The sequence below is a fragment of the Stigmatopora argus genome, chromosome 10, assembly GCF_051989625.1.
Source record: "Stigmatopora argus isolate UIUO_Sarg chromosome 10, RoL_Sarg_1.0, whole genome shotgun sequence".
In the NCBI taxonomy this organism is placed as follows: Eukaryota; Metazoa; Chordata; class Actinopteri; order Syngnathiformes; family Syngnathidae; genus Stigmatopora; species Stigmatopora argus.
In genome coordinates this window covers 17,875,979-17,898,235 of record NC_135396.1, presented here as the reverse complement: position 1 = coordinate 17,898,235, position 22,257 = coordinate 17,875,979, and the positions used below count along the sequence as shown (strand labels likewise).

The window sequence follows — 22,257 nt, the reverse complement described above, 5'->3', positions numbered from 1 at the left end:
CATAAACAGATAAGTAATAAGTAAGTTAATAAATAAATACATGACTAAATATATAAATAAATAAGCGTGTTGCTGAAATATATAAATATATACACATACATATACACATACGTGTACATACACACATAAGCACATATACATACATACACATAGATGTACATGCATGCATACGGTAGGTCTTAACACCATTTTTTTGTTAAAGAGCCTGACAGCTGATGGGAGGAAGGATCTGCGGAAGCGCTCCTTCCTGCAATGAGGGTGCCGCAGTCTATTGCTAAAAGAGCCTCGGAGGGACTCCACAGACTCATGCATGGGGTGGGAGGTGCTGTTCATGATGGACATCATTCTGGTCAGCATCCTCCGCTCTCCCACTTCCTCCACAGAGTCCAAAGGACAGCCCAGAACAGAGCTGGGCCTCCTGACCCGCTTATTCAGCCTGTTCCTGTCCTTCTCCGTGCTCCCGCATCCCCAACGGAGCACTGCATAAAACACTGTAGATGCCACCACAGTGTCGTAAAAAGTCCTTAGCAGTGTCCTGCACACTCCAAAGGACCGTAGACTCCTCAGTAGGTAGAGGCGGCTCTACCCTGGATGTTCACCTGAGTGGTCTGTTGAGGATTCCTCCGAAAATCGATGACCATTTCATTTGTCTTACTGGTGTTGATGTAGAGGTGGTTTTGCCTACACCAGTCAACAAAGGCTGTGATGACTCCCCTGTACTCCAGGTCGTTCCCGTCCGTCACTCGTCCAACAATAGCGGTGTCGTCAGAGAACTTCTGGAGGTGGCAGGTGTCTGTATTATGTTTGAAGTCTGATGTGTAGAGGGAGAAAAGGAGTGAGGAGAGCACTGTGCCTTGTGGGGCCCCTGTGCTGCAAGCTACCACATCAGACGTACAGTCCTGGAGTCTCACATATCAGAAGGATTAACACAATTATTCCCATCCTTGCCAAACTACCGCACCAATACCCCAGTTTTGAGCTGAGCCAATCAAATGACCATACATCAAACCCCGTATTGTCAGTTACTTCCTTGCGTAACTCATTATTTCTAGCCATCGCTTCAGTAAATGTTCCTCCCCTAGCAGTATTCTTGGGAAGGTAAGTACAACACTGATCTCCAATCATATGACAAACTCCCCCTTTCTCAGCCAAAATCCAATCTAAAGCCTGACGATTCTGCAACGGCATCCTTGATGTTTCATGCAACTGTTCACTGAGCGGCCTGAGGGCTTCATCTGTATAGTTAATGAAACGCTGCTGATTATAACATACATAGTTAATTCAATTAATTAACTCAAAGGTGTATGGACCCTGACTTAATTTCACTTCTAGCTTTGAACTCCTCGGCAATACCCCTCAGTTGTCTTATTGAATCCAAATAAACACGAAAGTCAGGAACATAGGAATGTCAACATTGAATGAGTCATTTCCGGTGCCATCTAAGCTATAGTTGTACTTCAGTCGGGTCAGTCGTTGGTGCTGTTACCATCGCTGAAGTCACTGCCAAAGTCATTGTCACATTAGACTAATATACAGTCTACTTACGAATGCCTCTAGGTGCGAAATTTCCAGGTTACGAAACATTTTATATGCAAATGAGTGCCTCGAGATAAGAAAAATATCAAAGCTAAGACAACCCCCAAAAAGTACTTGCATTCACGATATTTTATTTTGAAAATATTGTCACGGATGCATTGATTCTCACTTTAGAAGCTCTCTACTCTATACTGGGCTCTCATTGGCTGTCTCACAACAACCACTGTTTCACTATTCTCTCTTATGTACTTTTGACCGCCGTTCGTCTTCACGGAGTTCTGACAGTGTTTCTTTGTTGAGTTTTTCCAAGTGTGGATAAAGCAGTTGCTTCTGTTTTTATCATCATGCCTCCAGTGCGAATGAAAAGAAGTGGTCAGCGTGCATGACCAGTTGGTCGAGGGGGCATAAAAACAAACTCTCGAGAGTTAATGGAACACTCGTCAATACGGGGAATACAACGAGAAGGCAGACGAGGAGGAAGCAGCGAGAATTGCAACAGCAAAAAATCAAAGAAAGTCTCGAGGTATTTCACGAACTTTCTGTCTTCGTAGAAGAAAACCACCATCCAGAAAAAGTGTTCACGAGTCGTGCGATGGCCCACTTTGACGACGTTTGTCTGTTGCATTATAGAAACATTATTAAAAGTCGTCAAAGGCATTGGATAGTTTTTTTTCTTCTTCAAAACATTCGTCAACCAGCACGGCAGAAAGGCAAGTGAAATCCAAACAAGTAAGAACCAGTAGTGACGAATAAAATGAGTGAAAAATTAAATTCCAAAGAAATCTTATAACGGTAATGTTTGTTGTTGATTAATGCTGTTAATGTTGTTGTTTGAATTCTTAATGTTGCGTTTAGAAGACGTGTGCTTATGTTTTCGTGTGGTTGTCAGTTTTTTGTTCGCCCAGGGGTGGGCAAACTTTTTGACTTGTGGGCCAGAATGGATACTAAAATTTGACAGAGGGGCCGGGCCAGGAGCATTTCGACACGCAATGCAATTTATCTAACCTGGGGATTTAAATGTAAGAAAAAATACACAATTCAAGGTGAAAATTTATTTGCAAATTTACTTTCAACAGTAAGAACATATTATTATTCAACGAAAGAAAGCAGTCTTTAAATTGAGAGTGATGTGCTGTGCGTAGATGTGCAAGTTGCTATTTTTAACACAGTAGAGAAATTCACATTTCAGTGTTGTTGTTCTCCCTTTTTTGCCAGTGCATCAAAATCTGGAGTTAGTTTCGTGGTGGCAATTCTCAAAATAGATCTGAGGTGTTGGTCAGTTAACCGGGATCTGTTACAGGCTAAATCTTCGTCAAAGAAGGTTACACTCCAACAAAGGTCTAGACTAGTGCGCCATCTACTGGGGAAACGAGGGTATTGTAGGGGAAAGGGAAATTAATGAGGTCATTGATTTTTACTATGATTTGGACAATGTCGGCGGGCAGGATTAAAAAGCCTAATGGGCCGTAGTTTGCCCATGTCTGTGTTAGCCTTTGGGGCGGATGTGTGTGTTTGATTATATCCTGTTGTGTTCCCGACCCACTGGGCTTAACTTGTTCCGCGCCAACCCGGAGGGACACAATAGGAAAAAGCAAACACACACACACATCCACTCAAAACAAGCCCATGGTTGTGCACTCTCTCGGTTGCATTCCCCTTGTTCCAATGCATTTCAACACGTTCATACAAAATTGGGACACTGACCAATTTCGGCATCTCCCTCGTGCAAACATCTCTATGAGCACTGGGCGGAGCGTTGCATATTTTCCGTGTTTTTTTGCGTTAGTCAGTGCAAAATTAAGGGAAACACAAGGGATCCAAAGCAAACCGGTGCAATGAAGGGTAGTGCGAAGAAAAGGCATATGATGACAATCGATATAAAGCACGAAATAATTGAAAAACCTTAGGGTACGCGTGACTGAGCTGGCTCGCCAATACATATGGAGAAGCAGGAAGTTCGCCTTGAAAGCCACGGTGGAATACATTAACCTCTTTGCCTTGGATATTGCACAAGAAGGTTTACATTTAGTGTAACGTAAGATTAAAACTTTTAAATGTGTGTATAGGAATTTAAGTTCATTTAAGTTAAATTTAAAGTTTGTTATGTTACTTTAACAGTCCATAGTTCCGCACCCTTCTCCACACCACAGCTTGTGAAAAGTTACAGAAAATGTTTGGCCTCCGTTATTGCCATTAATGGGTACATAAAGTATTGAGATGAACTTTTGGTATTGACAGAATACTTATTTTTTACCATGATTTGCAAATAAATTCTTTAACAATCAAACAATGTGATTTTCAGTTTTTTTTCCATATTCTGTCGCTCGTGGTTGAGGTTTGCCCTTGTTGACAATTACAGGCCTCTCTAAATCTTTTTAAGTAGGATAACTTGCACAATTGGTGGTTGACGAAATACCTATTTGCCCCACTGTATCTTTGATTGGTGTTGTGATACCCTTCCGAACATTGTTTTGGATTGGATTGGATAACTTTATTCATTCCGTATTCGGGAAATTTCATTGTGACAGTAGCAAGAAAAGGCATAGTTATAAGTTAGACAGTACAGTCAAAGGCTGCAGAACAACAAAGCAAAAGCACAAAGTACAAAGCAAATCAAAGTCAATGGGATCATCAAGAATCACCAAATCATTAAGACAGAAAAGCAGCAAAAACACAAAACAAGCTACGACTTTCGGTAGCAAAAACGGATAGACTCAAAAAGAAGTTGGACAAAAACTGGAACCACACACAGGAAGTCTCCCACGAGATGGGGAACTTCTGCAGACTGTGACCGAGGTAGAGAATATGCAGAGTCACTCTTCCAAGCTTATCCGCACAGTTCCTCAGTAGTCTGGAGCTGAAGAAAACAGCAGCAGGGCAGAACTCCTTGACTCCGTTGCTGGTAAGCGCCAACAGCCGTTCCATCTTATCCCACGATGGAATGGTTGGTCAGAAGCGTTGCCTCTCCTCCCGGCACTTTTGTCCAGCTCCGAATTTCCAGCGGGATTGAGGTGTTGCTCCTTCTACTGCGTATTGTAACAGTTAGTCCCGTGTGTGTGACAGCGTAGGCATGGCTGAATGGTTCCAAAAAAAGAAGTAGCCGAAAGAAGCCAGGCTAACAGAACAAGGAAAGTTGTAAAAACATTAAAGTAAAAAGTATAAAGTACAAAGTAACGTAAAAAGGTATGTATTAAGAAATATTAGAATGTAATTTTAAAAAAAAGATAGAAGGGCTGTAAAACACGAAAAACATAAGAGTGTACAGAGCCACTCCCACTGGCTCCCGCGTGAACGTCGCCATCTTGGAATCAAGATGTGCACAGACCTCTCATTGTCCTAAAACTTCATCCACCATTGCCTGTAAGTATGGCAGTGGTGGACCATCAGGGCCTGCAAGGCCTTCTCTGATGGCCTAAAAAAATATCAGAATCACAGACTTATGTTAATTATGTTTTGTCCATGAATACCTGAATAATTCCAAATTGTCTGTCAGCATACTTTCATTGCTTTTCCCCTGGTTGCGCTTCCAGATGTATGTTTTCAATCAGTTCTGCAGGCTCTGCTGCATAAAACAAGCGCTGATAAAACTGTTGCTTTAACCAATCAGATTTCGAGTTGGCGACACCAATGCCTTCTCGCAGGCGTAGGGATATGTCATCGCTTTCACCAACTATGATTGGCTAGTGATAGAGTGGACTAGCCAGAGCTACCAAACTGTATCTGGATCGAGCTGCACAAGCAAATATATTGTTGTGTTGATTTAATAGCGGTTTTGTCAACCCGCAATGGCTGAAAGAGAAGAAATTGATTTGTTTGCAGATTTACTGTCAAAGCTATTTTCAAGACGGACTTTTCAAGAAAAAAGCTGGACATCATTAAGAAAGGTCGGACAACTCCGAAGCAACAAGCCTGTGACAACCGGGAACGGACATTTTCAGCACTAAATCGAATAAAAACATATGCCAGAAATACGACAGTACAGGCTCGACTTTCAGCATTAGCTTCGTTGGCGATAGAAAAGGAGGAAAGAAAGGAGGATGGATTTTGTGTACAGTTAAAAAGGATTTTTGGTGATTAAAATATGGCTATATTCCTAAATAATATTTCAATTGTATGAGGTTATTATTGTTTTTTTTATGTGTCGCAGCTGTAGCTGCAGTAAAGGTTTTATAGCCATAAAATAGTTTTTGAGAGTTGGATTGACTCAGACATAGCTGAAGGCGTCGTTTGAAAATTCACGGCCCGTCACTGAAGTATGGTGACCAATATCCTTGTTGCTTAATTTTTCTCCCAACTTCTCTCCGTGCACAATGATCCAAATTGTGCACATCTGAAATCAGTATTGTAAGGAATGAGACTGGTGCTACAAGCAACCCTTCGTGCGATCTTCACAAACCTTTCTCGTCATTTGAAACACCTCTCTGCTGTCACAAAGTATGTTCACTTAACCCTGCCTTCTGCTGGATTAACACAATATCATCCAGTGTCGCAAATGGTTCTATTGATACCAACAGTTTCACTGCTTCGCCAGCTGCATTATTTCCTCACACAATGTCATCGTTACCTTTCTTATATGCTTGACACTTACCGTATTTTCACACCTATAGGGCGCACTTGAAAGTCTAAAATGTTCTCTAAAAGGCTTGATGCGCCCAATTGGTCGGTGCGCCTTGTTTGTGCACTAAATTCAATTTTTGTATGGCTCTGACCGCTTGAGTAACTGGTTTTATTTCTTGCCGGCACACTACTTATTGCGATCAACCCAGCGGACGTTCACCCTAAAAATAGCCTCCCTGTGCATTCCAAAACACTCTCAATACTCAAAGAAACAGCCATTAGAGCTATACAGAGGAAATGCCTGACGTGAAAGACAAAAGAATGCGGGTGTGAACGCTTGGAAGATGGACTCAAGCCATGGATCTAATAATAATAATCGGACATAGGCCATGTCGTCATTACCACAACACAAAAAAGCCTACTTGTCATCACACGCGGAAACTGCGTGCGACGAAATTGATGGTGCTTCTCCACAAGCTACGTTTAATCGGCAAAAGACCTAAATAAGTGTAAGTTACGGACTTGTAATTTGTCATTCCGCTGTTGTGGATACAGGTCGCTTACCTCTCGATTACCGCACACTGTCTGCCACTTACCTTCCTTCAAGTCAGCTAGTAGGAGGCAGATCACCAACCAAACATCTATTCATATGCCGCAGAAGGGAATGTGTGTATGTTAGCGCGAGTTTAGATGTCTGATGGATGTGGGGAAAAAACTGTCCTTAAGCCTATTTGTCCGAGCTTTGTGGGACCTATAGCGTCTGCCAGAGGGCAGCAGCTGGAACAGATTGTGACCAGGGTGGTAAGGGTCCCCTATGATGTGCTTGGCTCTGCTGAGGTAACGCGGGCTGGCAATGTCTTCAAGTGAGGGCAGAGAGCAGCCGACAATCCTCTGGGCAGTGTTAATCACTTTCTGCATGGCCTTTTTGTCTGCCGCCGTGCTTCCAGCGTACCACACTGTGATGCCGTACGCCAGGATGCTCTCTACAGTGGTTCTATAGAAGGTTCTCAGAAGATTGGAGCCCAAGTTGTTCTTCCTGAGCACCCTGAGGAAATGGAGTCGTGTCTGAGCCTTCTTCACCACTGCCGTGGTGTTTGTAGACCATGAGAGCTTGTCCGTGACGTGGACCCCCAGGAATTTAAAGGACTGGACCCTGTCTACACATACTCCATTTATGAGGAGTGGGGCCAGATCTGTGCCGTGTTTGCGAAAGTCCAAGATTATTTCTTTAGTTTTCGTGGTGTTCAGTGTGAGATTGTTCACCGAGCACCACGAAGACAAATTGTTGACCTCATCTCTGTAAGCCGACTCATCCCCTCCTGAGATGAGTCCGACCACAGTGGTGTCGTCAGCGAATTTGATGATGGCGTTAGACTGGTGGGTGGGTGCACAGTCGTAGGTGTACAGGGAGTACAGAAGAGGACTCAGTACACAGCCTTGAGGGGAGCCAGTGCTTAGTGTAATGGAGGAAGAGAGGTGGGGACCAAGTCTAACAGTCTGTGGGCGGTTGGTCAAGAAGTCCTTTATCCAGCAGCAGATTGAAGAGGATAGTCCAAGGTGGGAGAGTTTGTCAGTCAGAATGTCCGGTTTTATGGTATTGAAGGCTGAGCTGTAGTCAATGAAGAGCATCCTCACGTAGTTCCCAGGGTGTTCCAGATGGCTCAGTGCTGTATGAAGAGCAATGGCAATAGCATCATCAGTGGACCTGTTTGCCCTATAAGCAAACTGGTGAGGGTCAATTGAGGGAGAGATTGTATTCCTGATATGGCGGGCTACCAACTTTTCAAAGCACTTCATGATCACAGGCGTGAGGGCAACAGGCCTATAATCATTCATGCTGCCAATGGTTGGCTTTTTGGGGACAGGGATGATGGTGGCAGATTTCAGACAATATGGAATGATGGATAGTTGCAGGGAACAATTGAAAATATTTGTGAAGACTCCAGCCAGCTGGTCAGCACAGGCTTTGAGCACCTTCCCAGGTACTCCGTCAGGGCCCGCAGCCTTCCTGGTGTTCACAGACCGCATTACCAGTCTCACTTCCTGTTCCCGGAACGTCAGTGTATTGCTGCAGGGTGGTGGTGGGGGTGTTGAGACTGGGCCTGATTTGTCAGTCTCAAAGCGGGCAAAGAAACGGTTCAAATTCTCCGCTAGTGAGGCATCTGCATTAACAGACATAGTATTGTTGTTGTAGTTGGTAATATGTCGTATTCCTTGCCACATCTTCTTTGGGTTATTTTCTGTGAAGTGCTCCTCAATTTTTTTGGTATATGCTGCCTTGGCCTTTTTAATGCCTCTTTTCAGCTCAGCTCTGGCAGCGCTATATTTTATCTTGTCCCCTGATCTAAAGGCGGAATTACGGCATTTGATGAGTGCCTGTGTCTCATTGGTCATCCAGGGTTTTTGGTTAGGAAAAACCCGTATTCGTTTATCTATAGTGACGTTGTCGATGCAGTTTTTTATGTAAGAAAGAACAGAGTCCGTGTAGTCCTGGAGGTTGTCGTGTACAAAAAGTTCCCAGTTGGTGCGGGAAAAGCAGTCCTGCAGCTGAGAGAGTGCGTTGTCGGGCCAAGTTTTTATTGTCTTTATTTGTGGCGTTGTTTGCCTCCGGAGTGGAGTGTAAGCGGGGGTGAGAGATAGGCAGAGGTGATCTGATCCAGCTAGGTGGGGTAGGGAAGTGGCTTTATAAGCATGTTTGATCTAACACAATTTAACAGCTTTGCTAACGGCTTAGGAGTGATGAATGCCGGATGGCCAACAAAGTAGTTCGGGCAGGCACCGTCGAACCAGTTAAGGGGGCGATTTGGAATGAATTGTTGATGCCGATATAACAGCGAGGAGAATCAAAGGCATGCATGTCGCGTGTTACAATAGATTGTGGATGACTCAAAACTGTTGTTCGAGCTTTCGCCAAAGCTGGAATTAAGTTCCCCGAATACACATGTTGAACGCCAAACTCTTTATCTCAGATACAGAACATGAAGAGTTTGACGATTTTGTAGATGTTTGACTGATTTAACTTCTATTGACTTATGTACCTTTTACCTCAATTAAGTACTATCAAACTTAGTTTTGCTCGAGCTGTCTTTAAAAAACACGCTAGCAGCTAGCCTAACCTACACTAGCAGCTAGCATAAACATACGCTAGCGGCTAGCATAACATAGGTATGCTAGTGGCTGGCATATCATAGGTACACTAGCGGCTAGCATAACATATGCTAGCCAAGTGTCATGCTAGCGCCTTTCCCGACGAGGCGCCCTATGTATTGACAACAAACTGAAAATATACCCGCAACTGAGACTGCGCCCGATCAGACGGTGTGTTTTATAGGTGTGACGCGTATTTGGAGGGCGTGACCCTCAATTCTACCGACGTACTAAACCTGAAATAACATTCAAACAGGCGTTACAATTAATCAACAGTCTATGGCTTCATCTAAACATTTAACACTTTTGCACTAACCTCCGGACAAGGGCACTCGAGTTCCCCACGAGACAAGCAGCTCGGGGTCATGGCCGCAAGGTTCAAACTACTCTCCTAACTCTTCTTTTTTTCCCAATGAAATTTTAATAATAAAACACTCAGAGACCGTTTTTCGGCCTCCGAGCCAGTGAGGTTCTTGCCTCCTATTCTTTCAACACAAGTCCTTTCAGCCTGGGAAATTACAACTATGGTTATTATAATTTAGTTACAGCGTTGACGCCAGTCACTCACACATACCGTATGGCCTATTAAGTGGTAAGAAATTTTACATTTATCACGGGCGTTTTGACGATACGGTGCCCGCTGAGCAGATAGCATTCTGTGCCCTTCTCCCCATCAGCTCCCAAAAATGACAAGTTCATCAACTGAGCAGCAAATGGAAGCTGTAATGTTACTGCCACACCCAGATGCAAAATTAAAAATTTACACAGTTTATTGAGTTTCTGTTTGATTTTCAAATATTTTTATAATAAGTGTACATAAGCATAGACGAACCCCTATGCGGCTGAGTAAAGTAATGTGCAAAAGAACAGAGATTAAACAGTGTAAGTGTTTGATAGGTTCACAAATAGGCATTCCCCAAATGCACCCACAAATAAAGAGGAAAAGACAGTCTTCTGGAATTTTCACTCACAAGGAGAATGACAGTTGAGGGCAAGTCCCAACTCCATTCTGACCTTACACGTCTTTTATAATAATAATAATAATAATCGGAAATAGGCTTTGTCATCATTATTGACTAGACAAAAACCCAATTGTCATCATACCCAGCTGCGTATGACGAAATTGGTAATTTCTTTTCCTTGCAGATGTTAGTAAATAACGAACGACACCAAACTGAAGAGCATTGAGCCACTGCACCGGTGCGCGCTGCCATTTTGGAGAAAGTGTGTCTGTTTCTGTTGCTTTATTAAATTCAAGGACCCTAGTTACATTGTATGTCTCAACTCTAAGGGGCCGGGGGGAGATGAAAACAAGTGAGACATCAAGAGTCAAAACAGATGAAGGTCTGGAAGTCTTGTGGAGTCTGTGGTGGACGCAGTGGAGTTCCCAGATCTGGATCCTCTTTGTTTAGACTTCCAGGAGTAAAGTTTATTAGCAAAGGCAAAACTTTAGGACTCCAGTTTGTTCTCGTTCCTCTTTATTTAGACTAACTAAGGTTATCAGGAGCAACGTTTTTATTTTGTTGCAAGCAAACATATAATAATAGCAAAGTAAGTTTAATAGGAAAGGAAAGCATATTCTTGATTGAAAGCAAATATGTAATAATATGAAACAGACAATGGCTATTTACTCTTGATCATTATTTATTTTCATCACAGCATTGGAACATCTCAATAACTGTGGTATCATCGTATGTGGTCAACGCAAGCATGTGGGAGGATTAATTAGAGAAAAACAATATATATGCACAAAATGTAAAGTGTAGAAGCGAATTGACAGTTTGATGTACAATGAATAAGTATTTGAACATACTACTATATTGCAAGTTCCCCCACTTAAAAATGATGGAGAGGTATGAAATTTTCATTGTATGTCCACTGTGAGAATCTAAAAGGAAAAATCCAGAAATCACAATGTATGATTTTTTTTATTTTTTTTATAAACAAATTATATGTGTGATACAGCTGCAAATAAGTATTTCAACATCTGTCTATCAGCTAGAATTCACCTAGAGACCCGCTTTTAAAACTCCACCTCCACTCCATGTATTATCCGGAATCAGATGTACCTATTTGAGGTCATTAGCAATCATTTCAATCTGGAAGAAGCTAAACATAATGATCAATCTCAATCAGAGTTAATCTCCATGCAAGATAGCACCTCGTGGGGTCTCAATTATCCTAAGAAAGGTGAGGAATCAGCCTTGAACCACACGAGAGGACTTCGTCGATGACCTGAAAAGAGCTGGGACCACTGTTTCCAAGATGACTGTTGGTAATGCACAAAGTCTACAGTGTAAAGGAATGTTCATTTATTTGTTTTGTTTTTCATTAAAATTATCCAAAGACAAGTTCATTTTGTTGTGCAAGTCTACTCTGCAATTCGCCTGGATTCAAGCTGCTCGTTTGGAATACAGCACCAATACAAAGTTTCCTCTGCAAGTCGCCTGGATTCAAGGTGCTCGTTTGGAATACAGCACCGATATAAAGTGTCTGCCAATAATCACGGCAGTGGTGTAACAAATAACTTCACATTAAAACAGAAGCACTGATTGTATTTTAACAGTTTCAAAATAAAATAACAGTTAATAAATAACATAAAAATTAGATGAGAGCACATATAATCCAATAAACTCAGAGATTCAGTATCAGTATCAATTGTACCCAGTTTGCTTCGCTTTCGGCACTGATCTTCAAACATATTTCATGTATTTTGAAGAACGTCTCTTTCACAATTTTATGTGATTACAGATTTGTTATCATAATGGCAGTAAGACTGATCCAGACCAAAGAGACATGCAGACTGGCAGAGCTGACGTTGATATCCTTCGGCGTTACATTGCCCGCTGTTTTAAGGGCCTAATCCCTGAGCCTTCCTTGGTCGAGAACTGCATGTATACAGTTAGTAGAAATATTTTCTAATTTCTAATGTGTATCTAAGTAAGTGAATTAGTTCAGCGGTGATTTCAAGCTATGGCATCTTTTTCCATGCCTATTCTCTTATTCTAGCAAAAACGCTATATTGTATATGTTGGTTGATACTCCGCTATCTACTGGTTTATTAATAGCTGCTGTAGTTTCTAACAGGTGTTAAACTCAAGGCCAGGGGAATCGATCGTGTCTGCCTCATTGTTTTGTGTGGCTCACAAAAACAAATCACGTGAATTGATTTAACATTTCTTGCTAAACTGCCAAAATTGCAGATTTTACTGTTCACTCATTCACTGTCATGTGTTTGGGGAAATATGCTATTTGGGGAACCGTAGACATAATGGAAATGTAGAGAAATAAGTTAAGATGAATATTTAGATTTTTTTTTCCCTGGTTGAATTTGTTAAAAAAAAAATATATATATATATATATATATATATATATATATATATATATATATATATATATATATATATATATATATATATATATATATATATATATATATATATATATATATATATATATATATATATATATATTTTCAATCTCTATTGTAGCCTCTCTGATTTTCTTCTTCTTGACTAATACGTCATATTATATATTCCCAGTTTACTCCTGACCATCATTTTGTGCTGGACCGCCACCCCGGATATGGCAATATTGTGATTGGCGCAGGATTCTCAGGTACAATACAGCACAGTATAATGTAAAAAATATTTTTACCATGTCACAAGAAATTTCCGTTTTGTAAAGCATTAAAGTACACTCGAATTATGTGAGGAGGCTAAATCTATGAAACTTTTTAAATGTTCATCAGTTTTGTATAAACTGCTACTGTAATTTATCTACAATGAGAGACCAGGGCAGCCCGGCGGCCGACTGGTTAGCGTGGTCACCCGCACAGTTCTGGGCTTGTGGGTTCGATCACAGGTTGATCCTCATTGTGGTGTTTGCATGCTTTACCCGGGCTTTCGTGGTTTTTTTCTGGTTACTTCAGTTTCCTCCCATATCCCACAAACATGCATGGCAGGCTGGTTGAACACTAAATTGCCCCTACATATGAGGGTGAGCGTGAATTGTTGTCTCCTTCTGCCCTGCGATTGGCTGGCCACCAATTCAGGGTGTCAAACTTTCCGATTTTGTGGAAAAAACATCCTGACAGCAATGTTCCCTCTAATTTTTCGTTGGGCTGAGCAGAAAGTCAACCTCCCTGAGCGCACTGAGTACCAGTATGAGCGACATCATCGGCACTCGGATGATTCGCCTAAAGACGTTTCGCCGACGGACGTTTGACAGACGGGCAGGTCGCCGAATGGACGTTCCGCCGAACGTTCATTCGGCCAAACGGAGGTTTCGCCGAAACGGGATTCGCGCGCTCGCCCCGTCCCCGGATCGTGTGTGTACAAGTTTTTCAACCTCGGCCCGCGGGCCATATACGGCCCGTTAGGATTTTTAATCTGGCCCGCCGCCGGTGTTGTCCAAATTATAGTAAAAATCAATGTTAGTCTACCATCAATGGCAGCCCGGGAATAAGCACTCTTGGGCGGGCAGATGTAGCGGAACCGAGCCGTAAAATGACAGCAATCGGGTCAAATCCATCCTAAAACAGCATTTAATGATTAAATACAAATACTGGAGCTCTTTGGACATTAGAACCGAGCCCAGGTAAGTGAATTCCTCGGTAAAATGTCGTGATGATATCGCGATGGAGGCAAAAAAACGTCTATATACGTTCATTCGCCAAACGGCTCAAAATGCTCTCAAATTCGGTCAAATCCAGCCGAAAACAGCGTTTGATTAAATACAAATACTGGAGCTCTTTGGACATTAGAACCAAGCCCAGGGAAGTGAATTCCTCGGTAAAATGTCGCGATGATGTCGGGATGGAGGCAAAAAAATGTCCATATACGTCCATTCGCCAAACGGCTCAAAATGCTCTCAAATTCGGTCAAATACTAGTATTTGTATTTAATCATTAAACTAACAAATACTAGTATTTGTATTTAATCATTAAACGCTGTTTGAACGAACGTTCATTCGGCGACCTGTCTGTCTGTCAAACGTCCGTCGGCGAAACGTCTTTAGGCGAATCATCCGGTCACGACATCATCATTGCTCGCTATGGGCACACCAGTATCACACCTGCCACAAGCAGGTGCATGTCAATGTTCCCTCTAATTTTTCATGTAAAACATGCTGTAAAACACGAAAAACATAAGTGGACAGAGCTACTGACACTGGCTGCCGCTTAAACGGCGCCATCATGAAGAAAGGGGTAAAAAAAAAAAAAAAAAATATCCGATTATTTTTTTTACTGCGCGCCATAGGATTGCTGCTGCGCAGAGAAGACGAGAGTAGTGCTCAATTGCGCACGCGCGCAGCTTAGAGGGAACATTGCCTGAGAGTGTTCAGGAGTCGTTTGATCGCCCATTTTGACGATGTTTATCTTGTGCATTTTAGAAACATTATTAAAAGTCGCTAAAGGCAATTGTCTTCAGATCAATTTTTCTCAAAACGTCCATAAACAAGCACTACTGAAGGGGAATTAAACCCAAACTGGTAAGAAGCGGTGGCGTTAAATAAAATGGATGAAAAATTAGATGCCAAAGAAATGTTAATGAAAAAGATTCAAAGTTTTATGTAATGTTGTTTTGAATTCTTAATTTTATATTTATTAGATGTGTTCATGGGCTTTATGTCTCTGTTGTCTAAAATTAGCTTCCTGACATTTGTGCACCTGAGGTGGTTCAACACGAATAGATTTTGCATGTTTATTATTCAGTTTCATGGCTAATAATCATAATTTTATGATTATTTTCTCTCATTTGTGTGTGTCTTCACACCTTTCCTACAAAATTGGGACAATTTGATCAATTTTAAAGGGTTTAGTTGGTAGTTTTGTGAGGACCTTGCCACGAATTAGAGAATTTACAAATAAAGTAATGCTCTACTTGCGAATTTTCAACTTACAAAAAAGTTCCCACAACCATTTAATTTCGTAAGTAGAGGTACCACTGTACAGCTTGTTGAATTTTTTAATAGCCATAGCTAATCACAAGTTTTGGAAAGTTTTGAAAAAAGGGTTAGGGATACAAAATAATATATAAGCGTCAGGACTCAATTAAACCATAGTGACATCCAAAATCCGCAAATGAGTAAAACATGACTATCTGGCCGACAAAAAATAACGCAAGTGAACAATAACAACTAATCAACGAGTCACAAAGGAACCAAGTCTCACATCCCATGGCAGAGTTCAATGCCAAAAAACATTTCTAATTCAGATTCCCTAGACTTCTGGGATAAAATTCTATGGGCTAACAATATGAATTTTGACCTGGGAATTGAATCTGTTAGAAATACGATATGCCTTTAAAGCCAGGGCGCGACATTAATGACTGCCCGAATGCAGGGGTAGCCAAGTTCTCTTTTCAGGCTGATAATTACATTGAGTTTTAGTTTGATTTCATTAATAAGGGACAGCACATATTAATGAACATATTCAAAGATAGAATATTAATAATTTATTTGCATATCATGGTGGAAAATAAGTATTTGGTCAATGCCAAAAGTTCATCTCAATATTTTATGTACCCTTTTTTGGCAATAACGAAGGCCAAACGTTTTCTGTAACTTCACAAGCTTTTCACACACTTGCTGGTATTTTGGCCCGTTCCCCTATGCAGATCTCATCTAGAGCAGTGATGTTTTGGGGCTGTCGTTGGGCAACTCGGACATTTAACTCCCTCCACAGATTTTCATGGGGTTGAGATCTGGAGACTGGCCAGGCCAGTCCAGGACCTTGAAATGGCTCTTACGAAGCCACTCGTTAAATTTTCTCTTAAAATCCCTCGATACATGGCCCCATTCATTCTTTCCTTTACAGTTTACACAGATCAGTCGTCCTGGTCTCTTTGCAGAAAAACAGCCCCAAAGCATGATGTTTCCACCCCCATGCTTCACAGTGGGTATGGTGTTCTTCGGATGCAATTCAGTATTCTTTCTCCTCCAAACACGCAAACCTGTGTTTCTACCAAAATATTCTATTTTGGTTTCATCTGACCATAACACATTCTCCCAGTCCTCTTCTGGATCATCCAATGGATGTGTACTGAAATTAGCAGGGGGTCACGTCTGGCAGTGCAGGATTTGAGTCCCTGGCGGCGCATTGTTACTGATAGTAGCCTTTGTCACTGTGGTTCCAGCTCTCTGTAGGTCATTCACTAGGTCCCCCGTGTGGTTCTGGGATTTTTGCTCACCGTTCTTATCATTTTGACGCCACGGGGTGAGATCTTGCGTAGAGCCCCAGATCGAGGGAGATTATCAGTGGTCTTGTATATCTTCCATTTTCTAATAATTGCTCCAACAGTGATTTCTTTACACCAAGCGTTTTACCTATTGCAGATTCAGTCTTTCCAGCCTGGTGCGGGTCTACAATTTTGTCTCTGGTGTCCTTCAACAGCTCTTTGGTCTTGGCCATAGGGGAGTTGGCGTGTGAGAGACTGAGGTTGTCGACAGGTGTCTTTTATACCGATAACGAGTTAAAACAGATGCTATTAATACAGGTAACGAGTGGAGACCTCGTTAAAAGAAGTTAGACCATATCGAGGGAGATTATCAGTGATCTTGTATATCTTCCATTTTCTAATAATTGCTCCCACAGTGGACTTCTTTACACCAAGCGTTTTACCTATTGCAGATTCCATCTTCCCAGCCTGGTGCATGACTACAATTAGGTCTCTGTTGTCCTTTGATAGCTCTTTGATCTTGGCCATAGTGGAGTTTGGAGTAGGTGCTTTAGCTGAATGCACTCTTTTTGAAGGGAAAACACAGTCACCTTTAGAGCCAGCCCTTGTTGATGTGATTTTTTTTGTACAAAATCTTGCAGTGGAAGAGGAGCTTTGTGCTGGAAGATTTTGTAAACTAAGGTGGCAACTGCATATTTGCAGTATTGTCCCAGTTAAGACGTTTGTGTTTTTTAATATCTGACAGTAGTGGTGCGTTTTTGGCTTTCTGTCCAACACTTTCAAAGCTTGCTTATAAATGGTTTAAATTGATTTTAGTGTTGTTTTGCAGGCCGATGACCAAGGTGTTAGGCAGTAAGTCGTGTGATATGATCATTGTGTCAAAATATAGTTTTGTTGACTCAGGCGTTAGATTGTTTTTAATTACCGTATTTACTCGCATATAAGCCACCTGCGCGTATAAGCCGCACCCCTAAAATTGCCTTAAAATTGTTGAATTTTAGACTTTCCCGCATATAAGCCACCCCTGATTCTCAATTTTCACCTCCATATTTATGGTATTAATAGTGAGTTCAAATGTGTTACTTTGAAGGGAAAATCTTAACAAAAATCATCACACGTGGCATTTCTGAGATACTGTATGAATCAAAAGCATATTATTAGGGTCAATATCATAAGTTAATATGCCTGTCTCTGTAAATGCAAAATATCAAAATATTCAATTTGAAAATAGAAATAAGTCTATCTTGATGAGAACCCGATGCTTTTTAAATGACATAAATTACAATTTTCTTTCCAGAAGTTTAAGATGTGGCCCAATTGCTTGTCTAAATATCTTGATTTTTTATGGTTCGTATTACTGCAATTGTTGTCACTTTCGAACAAGAAATAAAAAGAAAAAATCTAAGTGGAATTTTAATGTATTTCATAATCACAAATGTACAATCGTTTCCTTTCTGTGTTCCGAAAGGGAGGGGGGTGTTTGCACATAGACAAATTCAAAAAGGAAGTAACGTAAGCGCAACCAGGAAATATGGCCATAGCGCTATACGTATTGTTCACCAAGTCTCTGGGTGCAATAATAGCATGCACATTACGCAGTATCAAGGTTTATATTTTAATGATCGACCGCAAGACCTTCGATCAGCCTTAACTATTGTGATGTGCTGTGATGGTAAACGATATGGTCAGAGCATATAACTACGGTAAGATGGAGGCGCCCAAAGCGAGCAACAGCAGACACAAATGTACTCACGTCTGGCCAGTCTGAGCACGTTTAACTATAGTAAGATGGCCATGTTCCGAGCGAGCAGTGACGGGAACGTATTGTTTTATGCAAGATAGTTTTTTCATTAATTTCATTCATAGGCGTTTTATCTGTTTATCTTTTCTCTATTTTGAAATTAATGATCGTATCGGCATTCGCTTGCGTCGTGACGTCACTGCGCACGCATGGCCGCCATTTTTGTCGTGGCGTCATCGTGTCACGGCACCGTCAAATTGCTTTTTTTTGCAAGTCGTGTTTTTCTGCGCATATAAGCCGTACCCTCGATTCAGTCATCCTTTTTTTAGTCTGGCTTAAATGCGAGTAAATACGGTAACCTAAAATTGGACAAATTGAATTTAATTTTATTTTGCATGTTTTCTATCTGTCGTTTAAAGACAAGTTGAGTGTCAAGAGTGATTCCTATGTATTTAAATTTTTGGTCTACATTGATTGTTTTTCCTTGGACATTTTGAGAGCTGCTCGCCAAGGGCAGGTAACATTTTGACTATGTGATAGGTAAAATAAATGAGGAAAATCACAATCGCTTCGTCTGTTTTGTTTTCTGCTATGGGTGTCATCATTTTTGACACATTTTCGTCTTCTTTGCAGATGGCTGCGCATGTGAACTTTCCGCTCCTCGTGTGAAATATTTGTCTACGTTTACTTATGGGCGCTACCATTTTGCAAGGAATATTACTTTTTATTATTATTATTATTTTTTTACACAGCCCGCTGCGCATCAATACGGACCTTCTTGGAGGGTACAATGTTCTCAACACAGAAGTTATATTAACTTCTGTGTTGAGAACATTGTACCCTCCAAGAAGCTCCGTTGTTTTTCCAACAATAGGCCGTGGGTCACCAGGGATCTAAGGGCCCTCTTGAACAAGAAGAAGAAGGCTTTTAGGTCTGGGGAGAAAGAGAGTCTGAAAATCGTCCAGAAGGAGCTGAAGAGAGAGCTAAGGAAGGGAAATACCATCTACAGGAGGAAGCTGGAGAACCAACTCCAGAGAGGCAACACCAAAGAGGTCTGGAGGAGCTTGAGGACCATTTCGGGCCATGGAGGGAACAGTGAGAGAGACCCGGAGTCCGGCGGCAGGGAGTGGGCCAATGAACTGAATCAGTTCTTTAACAGATTCAGTCCTTCCCCCACTCCCCTGACCCCCCAGACCAGAAGCAACGCTCCCCCCTCGTTCTCCTCCTCCTCCTCCCCCTCTTCCACCGGTCTCTGCATTACTGTCGATCAGGTGATAAAACAGCTAAAGAAGATTGAGGCAAGGAAGGCTACCGGTCCAGACGGCCTCAGCTCCAGACTACTGAGAGAGTGTGCGGATCAGCTTGGTAAAGTGATTCTGCATATTTTCAACCTCAGCCTCAGTCTGCAGAAGGTCCCCACCTTGTGGAAAACTTCCTGTGCGGTCCCAGTTCCTAAGACTGCGTACCCCAGGGAGCCAAACCACTTCAGGCCGGTAGCATTAACCTCTCACCTGATCAAGACATTGGAGAGAATCATCCTCAATCACCTCAGCCCCCTGATGAATGCAGAGCTGGACCCTCTGCAGTTTGCCTATCGTCCAGGCATTGGTGTGGAAGATGCTACCACCTACCTGATGCACAGGTCTCTTTCACACCTGGAGAACACGGGAAGCACGCTGAGAATGATGTTTTTTGACCTCTCCAGTGCGTTCAACACCATTCAGCCAGTCCTACTGAGAGGGAAACTGGAAGAGGCTGGAGTAAGGAACCACCTAGCTGCATGGATCATCGACTTCCTCACTGACAGACCACAATATTTGAGACTCCATGACTGTACGTCTGATGTGGTAGTTTGCAGCACGGGGGCCCCACAAGGCACAGTGCTCTCCCCACTCCTCTTCTCCCTCTACACATCGGACTTCAAACATAATACAGACACCTGCCACCTCCAGAAGTTCTCTGACAACACCGCTATTGTTGGACGAGTGACGGGCGGGAACGACCTGGAGTACAGGGGAGTCATCACAGCCTTTGTTGACTGGTGTAGGCAAAACCACCTCTACATCAACACCAGTAAGACAAAGGAAATGGTCATCGATTTTCGGAGGAATCCTCAATAGACCACTCAGGTGAACATCCAGGGTTCAGACATTGAAATCGTGGAGAATTTTAAGTACCTGGGTGTTCACTTCAACAACAAACTAGACTAGTCCACAAACTGTACAAAAGGGGCCAGAGCCACCTCTACCTACTGAGGAGTCTACTGTCCTTTGGAGTGTGCAGGACACTGCTGAGGACTTTCTACGACACTGTGGTGGCATCTACAGTGTTTTATGCAGTGCTCTGTTGGGGATTCGGGAGCACGGAGAGGGACAGGAACAGGCTGAATAAGCTGGTCAGGAGGGCCAGCTCTGTTCTGGGCTGTCCTCTGGACTCTGTGGAGGAAGTGGGAGATCGGAGAATGCTGACCAGGATGATGTCCATCATGGACAGCACCTCCCACCCCCTGCATGAGTCTGTGGAGGGACTCCGAAGCTCCTTTAGCAATAGACTGCGGCACCCTCATTGCAGGAAGGAGCGCTTCCGCAGATCCTTCCTCCCATCAGCTGTCAGGCTCTTTAACAAAAAATGGCTGAGTGTTAAGACCTACCGTATGCATGCATGTACATTTATGTGTATGTATGTATATATGTGCTAAGCAACACGCTTATTTATTTATATATTTATTCATGTATTTATTTATTAACTTACTTATTACCTATCTATTTATGTCTAAAATGCCTTTCCTATTCCTGCATCCTCACCCTCTTGCTGCTGTGACAACGAAATTTCCCGAATACGGGATGAATAAAGTTATCCAATCCAATCCAATAATGTTCCGTTTGGGATTTCGAACTTAAAGCATGTGTTGCATCGTTTTGTATGGTGATCCTGTAAACATAAAATTAGGGCAGGTGGATTGCCACCTCGGGCAGGTAAGATAGATGGGTTACCTGCCTTATGTATAAGTGGCTTAAAAGGTTATTGGAGAACCTTGAAAGCATTGTGGAATTCAAACATTTCTTCAAGTATGGGTTAAAAATGTCACAGGTGAAAGAATCATTATAAAAACGGTTGATTTCATTTATTGCTACTGAGGGTGGTCCACTCCAGACAGTTAATTTTCAGTGTACATTTTTTTTCATTCTATGTTGGTAGAATTGTTCTTACATGTTTCTGGCTGCTTAATCACAATTTTTAGCAAAGGTCCTCTTATAACTGTATTTGAGAAGTATTGATCTGTTTTGCTTATTTGAGCCATTTTTTTCCATAGGTCATGGCTTCAAGTTTGGGCCTGTCATTGGCAAGCTGCTCTGCGAGCTAAGTCTTGGAGAAGTGCCATCCTACGACCTTTCACCTTTCCGAGTTAGCCGCTTCCAGAGCAAGATTCTCTCATCTTTATAGAAATAATTGATACCTTAAGTTTCAATTGTAATATTGATAATGAGGACACATTATATGTAAAGCCTTTTCCTTAAGAGAAGCAGAAATTGACACGGTAGTCAAAATTTGTTATGCATTTGCTTAAGTGCTTGTCACAATACTCGAATAATACTATTTTTAAAGATAATTATTCATTCCATGGGTTTGAGCCTTTCATTCATTCTTCCGGACTGCACATGCTGAAAAGGGTTGCAGAGGTTGCTGGAGCCTATCCCAGCTAACCATGGGCACTAGGCGGGGGACACTGAATCGGTGGCCAGCCAATCGCGATTATTTTAACGATACATTTTAGCCTTTATAAAATTAATACTGTCATCTTTCACCACTTTGTGGTTTGAACATTCGCGGCTTCAGTATATCACGTTTGTTTTATATCAAATATAAAAAAAAACATAAAAATGTCAAAATTCACGCTGAAACTTGCAAGCGGAAACAAGGGCTCCGCTTCTTCATATGTGCTGAATTGGGCAGCACTCAGGGCTGAAGAAACGATATTTCACCGTAGAAGAACGACGCGCCGAATAATATAAAAGGCCTTTATTTTCTTTTTTTGTTGCGAGTGAATTTCGCATCGTGCAAATCACCAGTAGAGAAAGACAATGCAGAGCCTAT

The 22,257-nt window shown here is 41.9% G+C and overlaps 1 protein-coding gene across 2 annotated transcripts in view; it reads left to right on the top strand.

The window, feature by feature from the left end:
* pipox (pipecolic acid oxidase) overlaps positions 1-21,784 on the top strand; it is a 99,374-nt gene extending 77,590 nt beyond the window's left edge. For both annotated transcript variants that reach the window (XM_077610613.1, XM_077610614.1), the window contains 3 exons: positions 11,992-12,141; positions 12,783-12,858; positions 21,476-21,784. In XM_077610613.1, the coding sequence (XP_077466739.1) occupies positions 11,992-12,141; positions 12,783-12,858; positions 21,476-21,606 (357 nt within the window). In that variant the 3' untranslated portion in view covers positions 21,607-21,784. The remainder of the gene's footprint in view (positions 1-11,991; positions 12,142-12,782; positions 12,859-21,475) is intronic.
* The last annotated feature ends 473 nt before the right edge of the window (positions 21,785-22,257 follow it).